The sequence below is a fragment of the Eutrema salsugineum genome, unplaced genomic scaffold, assembly GCF_000478725.1.
Source record: "Eutrema salsugineum unplaced genomic scaffold, Eutsalg1_0 scaffold_9, whole genome shotgun sequence".
Classification (NCBI taxonomy): Eukaryota; Viridiplantae; Streptophyta; class Magnoliopsida; order Brassicales; family Brassicaceae; genus Eutrema; species Eutrema salsugineum.
In genome coordinates this window covers 10,591,990-10,601,909 of record NW_006256342.1, presented here as the reverse complement: position 1 = coordinate 10,601,909, position 9,920 = coordinate 10,591,990, and the positions used below count along the sequence as shown (strand labels likewise).

At 52.3% G+C, this 9,920-nt stretch overlaps 1 protein-coding gene across 1 annotated transcript; it reads left to right on the top strand.

The window, feature by feature from the left end:
* Nucleotides 1-263: 263 nt before the first annotated feature.
* LOC112085643 (uncharacterized protein At3g60930, chloroplastic-like) lies at nucleotides 264-2,700 on the top strand. The gene is made up of 3 exons (XM_024154771.1): nucleotides 264-1,152; nucleotides 1,249-2,015; nucleotides 2,092-2,700. The coding sequence occupies exons 1-3, from the start codon at nucleotides 264-266 to the stop codon at nucleotides 2,698-2,700; spliced, it is 2,265 nt and encodes a 754-aa protein (XP_024010539.1).
* The last annotated feature ends 7,220 nt before the right edge of the window (nucleotides 2,701-9,920 follow it).

Below are 9,920 nucleotides of genomic sequence, written 5' to 3'. Positions count from 1 at the left end.
TCCCACGCGCTGTTGAACGGCTTCCCGAGGTTCACACGGAATTCACGCGCTTCGTTTTTCTATAAATAGGTGAACTCCTTCACTTCTCCTCATTATTTCCCGACTCACTCGTTTTCACTAAAGGTAGCTCTCCCTTCTCTCTTCTTTCTCTCTCTAGTTTATTTATTTTCCGGCTAGGGTTTCCGAGATCTCCGCCGTTCCAGATCTTTTTCCGGTAGAGGCTCGTCGAGCCAAGTTGTAATTCATTGTAAAAGTTGTAAAGTATGTCGAACCGTTCCGACGAGTCGTTAGATCCGCTTTTCCACTACGAGCCGAGCCGTATAGACGCCGAGGCGAGGGGTGCGATGGATTCTTCCGAGGCGTCTGCTTCGCCGAGCCGTTCTCACCATTCATCTGACGAGGCGTCAAATGATGAAAACCCATCAGATGTCGGCCCTCCGGATGGCGAGCCGTCGGTTTCGACGAGCCGTCCCCAGGATCCCGTTCCTAACGAAGGCATTAACCGAGCCGTGCTCAAGGCCGAGGAGGAGGCATTTCCCTTTGATCTTTTCGAGGCGAAGCTTGAGTTAGAACGCCTCATGGCGTCCCGAGGTGCTTCCACATCTGGGCGAGCGCCGAGAGTTAAGAGGCAAAAACCCGACCCGCCTGGGTCTACACTCTGCTCCCTTGAGTCGCTCGAAGCGTTGAGGCATCGCTTCGGAATATCCGAGGCGGTGGAGTTCGTTGTTCCAGAGAAAAGCGACCGCGCCGACAACCCTCCAGAGAATCATTTCACTCTGTACGAGGCGTTCTTCGAGCTTTGCTTCCTCTGGTTCCCAATCCCCGGAGTGATCCTCGAATACCTTTGGAAACACGGGATCTCGATCGGGCAGATTATGCCGAGGGGACTGCGGCATATGATCGGCATTTTAGTCCGAAGCTTCGAATGCGGTCTTGACGTTGAGCTGAACCACCTGCTGAACTTGCTGGAAATCAGGAAGGCTCCGAAAGGAAACAGGTTCTATATTTCCAACAAGGCGAAACGACGGATTATCGGCGGTTTTCCTAGCAAGGACCAGTTCTGGACTGAACGCTTCTTCTACGTTTTAGTGAACGAGGCGTCAGTCGGCGAGGATTACGTTTGCCGAACCAAGACCGCTTGGGGACCACTTGGTAGCCGACCCGAAGCTTTGCCTCGGCTCGGAGATTTTGTTCAAACTTTCTTCCTTTTCTGACACTTATCTTTTTTTTTTTTGCTTTGTTTTGCAGTTCGGTGCTATCTTCCCCCGATTCCCGATGATCTGTTCACCGTTCGAGACTCTCTTTCGGCGCGGAAGGTTAATTGGAGAAAGAATTTCACCCTCGAGAGAGTAGAGAAGGTGCGAGCCATTCTTGCAGGAGTTCCCGTCAGCTCTTCATCCTCCAGTTCCTCCAGAGATACCCGCGAAAAGATGGTGATCTTAACCCTCCGAGAAAGGAAGAGACGCGAACAGGAAGAAGCCGCTAGACGAGCTGCCGAGGTGGCCAAAGCGCAGGCCGAGGTGATTCCGGCGCAAGCCGAGGTCACCCCACAAACCGACCCGCCGAACCGGGATGAAACTACCCGAGCTGCAGAGGGTAATACGACCGAGGTGGTCGAAAGAGATGTGGCGCCCGAGGTGGAACAGGGCGAAATTGTTCCCGAGGCGTCTGGGGGCGATTCGGCGGTTCGGGACAAAGAGCCCTCGAACTCCGCTATTCTAGCCCTCCCGAAGTCGACGAGGCCCCCGACTTCCGTCGTGCAGAAACACGACCCGAGCCGAAAATGTTCGGCCGCTGATAAAGGGAAGGGGGTCGCTGTTGAGAGGGACGAGCCGTCCAAGAAGAGACGGAAGTCGACGCCCGGAGAGTCCGCCGCGCGTAAGTTGGTCGTCGATGACCCCGACGCCTCCGCCATAATGTTCTCGCGTGTAAATAACGCGAACACGCGTCTTCCTCCTCCGGAGAAGTTGAGGAGGCCGAGGTCCTACGGCGCAATGGCGCAGCGCGGGACCAAGGTACATTCCCTTTTGCTTTCCTTTGCTTTCGTGAATTTTCGCTAAGTATTTGACAAGAGTACATTCCATTCTGCAGTTTGTCGCGGCCATTAATGATCTAATGGCCGAATACGAGGCAGACCTGTCTAAGGTCGAACGTCGCTTGGCCGAGGCCAGAATTGAGTCCGCATCGTCGAAAACGAAGCTGGAAGAGGCTCAGACCGAAGCCGCGGCGGTAAAGGGGAAGCTGGACGAGGCGACGGCCAGGGTTTCCAGGCTGGAAGAGGAGAAGATCGTCCTGCGTGCAAACGTAGATAAAGTCTCCGCCTCGGTCATTCGCCTTGAGGAGGCGAGGAGAGCCAAAAGTGCCGAGGTGGCGATGCTGAAGAGGCGTATCGAAGCCAAGGATGCCTTGTTTGATGCTAAGGTCAAGAGGGCGAAAAAGGAGGCGAGGCGAGAGCTTACAGCGAAGTTTCAAGAACGCCTCGCCAAGGTGGAGGAGGGTCTGGTTCGGCTTGAAAAAGCCAAGAATGACGAGAATGATCTGGGACAGATTAAGGGCAATCTGGCGATGATTGCCGACCTGAAGAAACCAGATGCCCCGACGCTCGACGACGAGGAAGCGAAGCTGAAAAGCTGGGAAAGCGAGTATGCCGATTCCCGTTGTGCAACTGTATTACTCTCCCGTTTTGCCGGACTCAGTTGACACAACCCTCGGTAACGAGCCGATCGAAGAAACAGCGGCCAATTTAGGCGTTGTCGACCCGAACGGCTCGAATGCGGGCACGCCGATTCCCTCGAACCTTCTCGCCGATCGTGAGACGCAATCCGCGGCATGAGTTTTTGGCTCACAAATTTTTTCTCGCTTGTTTTTGTACTTAGATTTTTACCCGCTCCTTGTTGAACTTCTATGTGTTTTGTGCCTGGACGGCTTTATCCACCCGACTCTTTATTTTTGCTTAATGGATATATTTTCCTTAGCCGTTTTTCGGTTTTACTTGTCCAATTATTCGTAGAAGTGTTTACGTTAACTTGTCGAGGACGAGGGCTGTTATGTCGATTTTTGCCTTAACTGTATTTTCGAAATTGACCGGAACACGGGCTAAGGGATGAATTGTTTTAAGGACCTCGTTTAGGTTCAAGGCAAATTTTGATAGTAAAAGAGTGTTACGCGATAATGTTCAAGGCAAGTTTTTGTTGGTAATGCCGAGCCGTGCTTACGGCGAGGCGTTTTTGCTTTGAATATTGCCGAGCCGTGTAAACGACGAGGCGTTTCTGTTTTGAATGATGTCAAATTGTGAAAACGGCGAGGCGTTTTGCTTCGAGTGGTGCCGAGCCGTAAAAACGACGAGGCGTTCTGCTTTTGTTAGCCGAGGTTGAAGTGTTATCGAACCTGTCTAAGGACCGGTGTTCTCGAGTATGTTTATCCGGGTTTAAGAGTTTACTTCGGTTTTAGAGAAAGCGATGTAGTCTCGACTTATATTCTCGTGTGCGATAGTAAACCGTGGCGACCAGATACGTTTTTGGTCTGATACTTGTATAGCGCGCTTAATTTTTATCCGTAGAGGATGTAATTTGCACCCTCGTCCTAGGAAAGGTGGTAAAAGTCTGTTTAGAGAACTTTGTACTTGTTGTCCCGTTGTGGCCAGCAACGAGACGAGGCGCTCGGAGGCTTAGTTTGCCGAGCAGAAACTGAGGACCGATTAAGGTCCGAGATAATCGGGTCATGATATTATGCCGATGTGGTATGATTACTTGCCGAAGTGATGAGTGATAAAATTTTAAAATCCGAGCTTGTTACAATGTGAAGCTAGCCGAAGCGATAATAATTGAACTAGGAATCAAGGGCAAAAGTGAAATAAGTAGATGATTAAAAACGAACTGAGAATATGCCGAAGTGGCGACGTTCCTAAATGGGTAAGTCAGAATAATAGAGTTAAAGGAGGTATGTGTACACGTACCCACTCCCCCCCCCTTTTTAGGAGGGGGGACAGCTGAACCCGCCCGAAGACGGGCTGCCTACGTACCCTTTGCAGGGATCAAGCCGTCCCGTAGTTCATGCTGGTCGTGCTGTATCCTTAGTGATAGTATTTCTTCAGATGCATTGCGTTCCATGATCTTGGAATCGCCTCGTCGGCTAGTGTCGCGAGTTCGTAAACTCCCGGACGAACCACTTTGGTGATCTTGTAAGGACCTTCCCAATTTGCTCCGAGCTTTTCTGCGTTCTTCTCGGCAGTATTTTGGAAGATCTTTCGGAGGACGAGCTCTCCCTCTTTGAATCTTCGGCTACGAACGTTTTTGTTGTAGTACCGCGCCGTTGCTTGTTGGTAGTTCTGAATTCGAACTAGGGCTTGGTCGCGCTTTTCGTTGATTAGGTCGAGCTCATCTAGCATCATTAAGTGGTTTAAGCCTTCTTGTCCTGGTAGAAGTCTTCGTCGAATACCTGGAAAGTCCACCTCGGGGGGAATTACGCACTCCGATCCGTAGACCAAAGCGAATGGAGTTTCCCCAGTGGCTCGGCGCGGAGTTGTCCGATGAGACCAAAGGACTCCTTCGAGTTCGTCTGCCCACCGTCCTTTCTTCTCGTCGAGCCTCTTTTTCAGACCATCGAGGATCGTCTTGTTGGCTGCTTCGGCTTGTCCGTTCCCTTGAGGGTATCTTGGCGTGGATTTGCTGAGGCGGATTTTCCACTTCTCGCAGAAAGCTTCGAAGCGTGTTGAAATAAACTGGGATCCGTTGTCGGTGACGATCTCGTAAGGGACCCCGTGTCGGCAGATTATATTTTTCCAGACGAAGTGTTCGACCTGGACATCTTTTATACTTGCGTAAGAATCGGCCTCGACCCACTTGGAAAAGTAATCCGTGAGGACGAGCAGAAAACGCTTCTGTTTCGAGCGATGTAGAGGTCCGACGATGTCCATCGACCATCTCATGAATGGATAGGGCGATGAAATTGACGAGAGCAGCTCGGTAGGTTGGTAAATTGTGGGAGCGTGCCGCTGACATTTCTCGCATTTCGCCGTGAATTTCTCGCAGTCTTTGACCATCGTAGGCCAGAAGTAGCCGTGCCGTTTTATCTTGATAGCGAGCGACCTTCCGCTGGAGTGGTTACCGCACGCGCCGCTATGCACCTCGTGCATGATCTTTCGTGCTTCCGGTCCTTCGACGCATGTCATGAGAGGCCCCGAAAATCTCCATTTAAACACCTCGCCATCGACGAGGACATAACGTGCTGCCTGAGCTTTAAGCTTGCGGGCTTCCCATTTGTCAGTTGGCGCCTCTCCGTCGGCGATGTACGTTCGGATGGCCCCGAGCTATTCTTTGTCGCAGCCGTATTCCGGCTCGGCCGACGAGGCGTCTTCCTCCATCGGAATGGCTTCGTCGTCTTCTGGTTCTTGTTCAGGAGGATTTATCAGCCGAACTCCTTCTACTTCTTCGATGCTAGGGCGTTCGATGAATTCGACTGGGATCGTTCGTCGGAGGTCCGGGTCCGAGGTTGAAGCGAGTGCTGCTAAGGCGTCGGCCGAGGTGTTTTCTCCTCGGGGAATGCGAGTGAGTTCGAACTCATCAAACTTTTGCACCAACTCCCGGACCACTTTGAGATAAGCGCCCATACGTCCATCCTTCGCCTCGTATTCTCCGTTGAACTGACATGCTACGAGCTGCGAGTCGCAGAAGGTTCGTATTCTTCGAACTCCGATTCCTTGTGCTAGCCGTATGCTGGCGATCAGTGCCTCGTATTCCGCTTCGTTATTCGAGGCGTGGAAGTTCAGGCGAAAAAACTGCTCAAGTATTTCTCCGGTGGGGGAGGTAAGGCGGATTCCTATTCCCGAGCCATGTTTAGATGACAAGCCGTCGACGTGCAATGTCCATACTTTGTCTAGGGTTGGCTCGTTTGTTGCTTCGGCCGGGAGTTCAATCAGGAAATCAGCGAGCACTTGTGATTTTGCAGACGACCTGTTCCGATACTCGATGTCGTATTCGCTCAGCTCTATGGCCCACTTGGCGAGCCGACCGGATTGGCTTGGGCTGTGCAGGATCGAACGCAGCGGAAGGGTGGCGAGCACAACAATCGAATGCGACTGAAAGTATGGGCGCAGCTTGCGAGCCGAGACTACGACGGCTAGGGCGACCTTCTCGATTTGTGGGTAGCGGGTCTCGGCGTCGGTCAGTGTTTGACTGATGTAGAAAATGGGTTTTTGCTCGGATCGCTCTTCTCTGATTAATACCCCACTTACAGCTGTAGCAGATACCGCGATGTAGAGGAAGAGCGGCTCTCCTTCGACCGGTTTTGCTAAGATTGGCGGGCTCGCCAGATAAGTCTTCAGTTCTTGGAAAGCCGTCTCACATCGTTCGTCCCATTCAAATTTCTTGTTTCCTCTGAGGGTGTCGTAGAAAGGCAGGCATTTGTCCGTGGAACGGGAGATAAATCGATTTAGCGCAGCGACTCTTCCTGTTAACCTTTGTACTTCGCGCTTCGTCCTTGGAGAAGGCATTTCAACTAACGCCTTAATCTGCTTGGGGTTTGCTTCTATGCCTCGGTGGGTTACCAGATAGCCGAGGAATTCTCCCGAGGTGACTGCGAACCTGCACTTCGCCAGATTTAGCTTCATGTTGTGCTTGTTCAACTGCTCGAAACATTCTTGTAGGTGCGCGACGTGGCCTTCTTCCTCGAGTGACTTCACTAACATGTCGTCGATGTATACCTCCATAGTTTTCCCGAGCTGAGCTGCAAACATTTTGTTGACGAGCCGTTGATACGTTGCTCCTGCGTTTTTGAGCCCGAACGGCATGACTTTGTAGCAATATATCCCGCGATCGGTTATGAATGCCGTTTTTTCCCGATCATCAGGATGCATCAGGATCTGATTATAGCCGGAGAACGCGTCTATAAACGTTAACAGTTTGTTCCCCGCAGTGGCCTCGACGAGCCGGTCGATATGTGGCAGGGGAAAGCTGTCTTTTGGGCACGCCTTGTTGAGGTCGGTGAAATCCACACAGACTCGCCACTTGCCGTTCTTCTTCTTCACAACCACCGGGTTTGCGAGCCAGTCCGGATATTTGGCCTCGGCGATTGATCCTACCTTGAGTAATCTTTCAACTTCGTCGTTGACTGCTTTAGCTCGTTCTGGACCAAGCTTCCTTCTTTTCTGCTTGACTGGTTTGAAGGTTGGATCCACATTAAGCTCGTGACAGGTTACGTCGATGCTGATGCCTGGCATGTCTTCCGCCGTCCAGGCGAAGGTATCGGTGTTTTCCTTGAGGAGGGAAAGGAGCTTGCTTCTCAAAGGTTCGCCTAGTTATGTTCCAATTTCGACGCACCGCTCCGGATACGCCTCGTCTATGCACACCGAGTCCACTGCGTCACATATCGGCTCGGTGCGTGTTTCGCGGCTCTCCGCGACCTGTAATTGCTATAAGAGTTTGGAGAGCTCGTTTGCAGGCTCTCTGTCTGTCTTCATCTTTTTGCGGTCTATGTCAGCTCGTGCGTCGGTGACGGGGTTCCTTAGCTTATGCTCGGTTAGGAAGCAATTTCTTGATTTCTTCTGATTTCCCCATATCGTTTTGACACCTGATGGAGTTGGGAATTTGAGACAAAGATGATAGGTGGAAGGTACCGCCCTCATCCCGTTGATCCAAGGGGTTCCCATGATGACGTTATAGATGGCTGGGAGGTCAGTGACGCAAAACTCGACGATCTTGGTGACTCCGCCAGCTACCACGGGAAGCCTGATCGTTCCCATAGTCATCGTTGTTTCTCCCGAAAATCCGGTTAGAGGTTTGGGGATTGCCTCCACCTCGGAGAGGTCGATTCCCATTCTTCTGAGCGTTTCCCTGAAGACGACATTCACCGAGCTTCCAGTATCGATGAGCACCCTTGCTACGTCATGATCCCTAATCGTTAGCTCGACTACTAACGGATCATTGTGAGGTCGATCGATTCCTGCTGTTTCCTCCTCAGCAAAAGAGATCACCGTGTTTGGGATGTCAGTCGGCTCTGTCCAATTCTCCTTTGCTTCGGCTCGGCGCTGATAGGCTTTGATTGAAGAAACGGTATCTTGATAGTACTGGGATCCACCCATGATCATATTGATCCTTTGCCTCGGCTCGGGTCGCTCTTCAGGTTCGCCTCGCCTGTCGCGCTTGGGGTTGTCGCCTTGTCGGGGAGGATTCGCTGGTTCCGCACCGTTCGGTTCGGCTTTTTCCTGATGTTCGTTAGGGACGAGGTCCTTGAGGCTGACCGCGTTTTGGAGCTCTCCTGCTGCCATTTTGGCTGCGCTTTGCTCCCAGGGTCCGGCATTGAGCCGTTGAGTGTCCGTAGGTCTGGTGATACTCGCAGAAAGCCTTCTCGTCGTAGTTGGCTGACTTTCTTACCCAAGTATTGTTGCGCGGCTCTCCTCTTCCGCGTCCGGAGCTGACCTGGTAGTTATGGGCACCTCCGCTCCTAGGCTCTTCCGAACTCTGCGTTGCTGCGTTGCCTGATGGATTGCCCTTCTTCGCTGGGCGTGGCGCAATTGAGCTTCGGATCGCTGCTTTCGTGGCTTCGTACTGTTCGTCCAAGTTTTTCATTTCCTCCTCGTTTACGATGAAGTCTGACGATCGGTGCAACGCGTCTTGAATTGTTTGCGGCGTATTGAGAGCCATCTCGCGGCGGAATTCGGATTTGTACCACAAGGATCGTTTCAGAGCCTCGAGTGCAGCCTTGTCGCTTATCCCTTCTATTTTGGATACGACCGCCTTGAATCGCGTCATGTAATCCCGAAGCGGTTCGTTTGGTCCTTGAGATAGTGTCCATAGATTGGCATCAGATGTTCCTCTGTCCATAAACATCGAGTATTGTTTAAGGAACAGGGCGGAGAGCTGCTGAAAACTGCCGATCGAATTTCGTTCCTGCCTTGAGAACCATTCGAGTGCGGCTCCCTTGAGATGCTCCACGAAGAGCAGACAGTATCCGGCATCTACTTCGCGCTCGGTGAGTTTAGCGGCGTTCTTTGTGAAGGCTCGCCCCATCGCTATTCGAAACGCTGTGATGTGTGCTTTTGGGTCGGTTGTTCCTTCGTAGAACGGAATTCTCACCTTCCCTGGCTTAGGAATCCTGGCTTCCGTGATCCTTGCAGTGAACGGGGTTCTTTGGGTTTCTTCGAGCATTCGGTCGATTTCGGGTGCGGCACTTGTCGCGTTGTGCACTTGGGATTTCATAGCGCGTATTTCAGCTACCGTTCGAGCCATAGAGGCTCGCAGCTCTTTAAGCTCGAGGGTTTGTGCGTGAGACATTCCCTTTGATTGGGGGAGTCGCTCCCGCTCCTTTCGCCTCGGCTCGTCTTCGCGCTCTTCCTGCTCGTTCCATTGGGGATATTCGTCTGCTTCGGTTGGGTTATCGCCTCGGGCTGGATCGGAGACTTCGTCAGTCCGGATGCCGTTCAGTGCCGAGGCGAGTTCTTCTTCACTGATTCGACGAGCCGAGCCAGTTTGTTGCGGGTTTATGGTCTCGTTGTTTTGCTGGGCGTCTACATCGATCACGTCGTCTCCTTCCTCGTCGGCTCGTTGCCTGGAGTTGCGGCGTACTGGAGGCGGCTCGGTCATATTGATTCGGGTTGCTGCAGGAGTGCGTTCGTCGAGGGGACGAAGAAAAGAGGAGTTTCTTGCACCACTCCCTGAGGCTTCGGCGGGCGTCGAGAAGTCGAAGCGTCTCCGAATTCCGTCCGTCGGGTCGTTGATTCCGGCTCTCCAAGTCGGATGCTGTCGTTCTGCTGCCATTGCGTCGAGCCTCGCCGTAATCGCCTCGTTTCTTTTGTCTTGGTCATCGATCTTTTTCATCAACGCAGCTATCATGTATCGCATCTCCTCATGGGTCTCGGTCGTCGCTGTCGTTGTCGGCGCGGTCGTTGTGCCTGATCCTGGAGCGTCCTTATCCGCGCCGTTACC

Bases quoted from the DNA above. Each gene is read 5' to 3' on its own strand.
- LOC112085643 (XM_024154771.1), top strand. From the start codon at position 264: ATGTCGAACCGTTCCGACGAGTCGTTAGATCCGCTTTTCCACTACGAG. The intron at 1,153-1,248 runs GTAGCCGACCCG...TTTGTTTTGCAG, and splicing joins GACCGCTTGGGGACCACTTG to TTCGGTGCTATCTTCCCCCG. The intron at 2,016-2,091 runs GTACATTCCCTT...TCCATTCTGCAG, and splicing joins TGGCGCAGCGCGGGACCAAG to TTTGTCGCGGCCATTAATGA.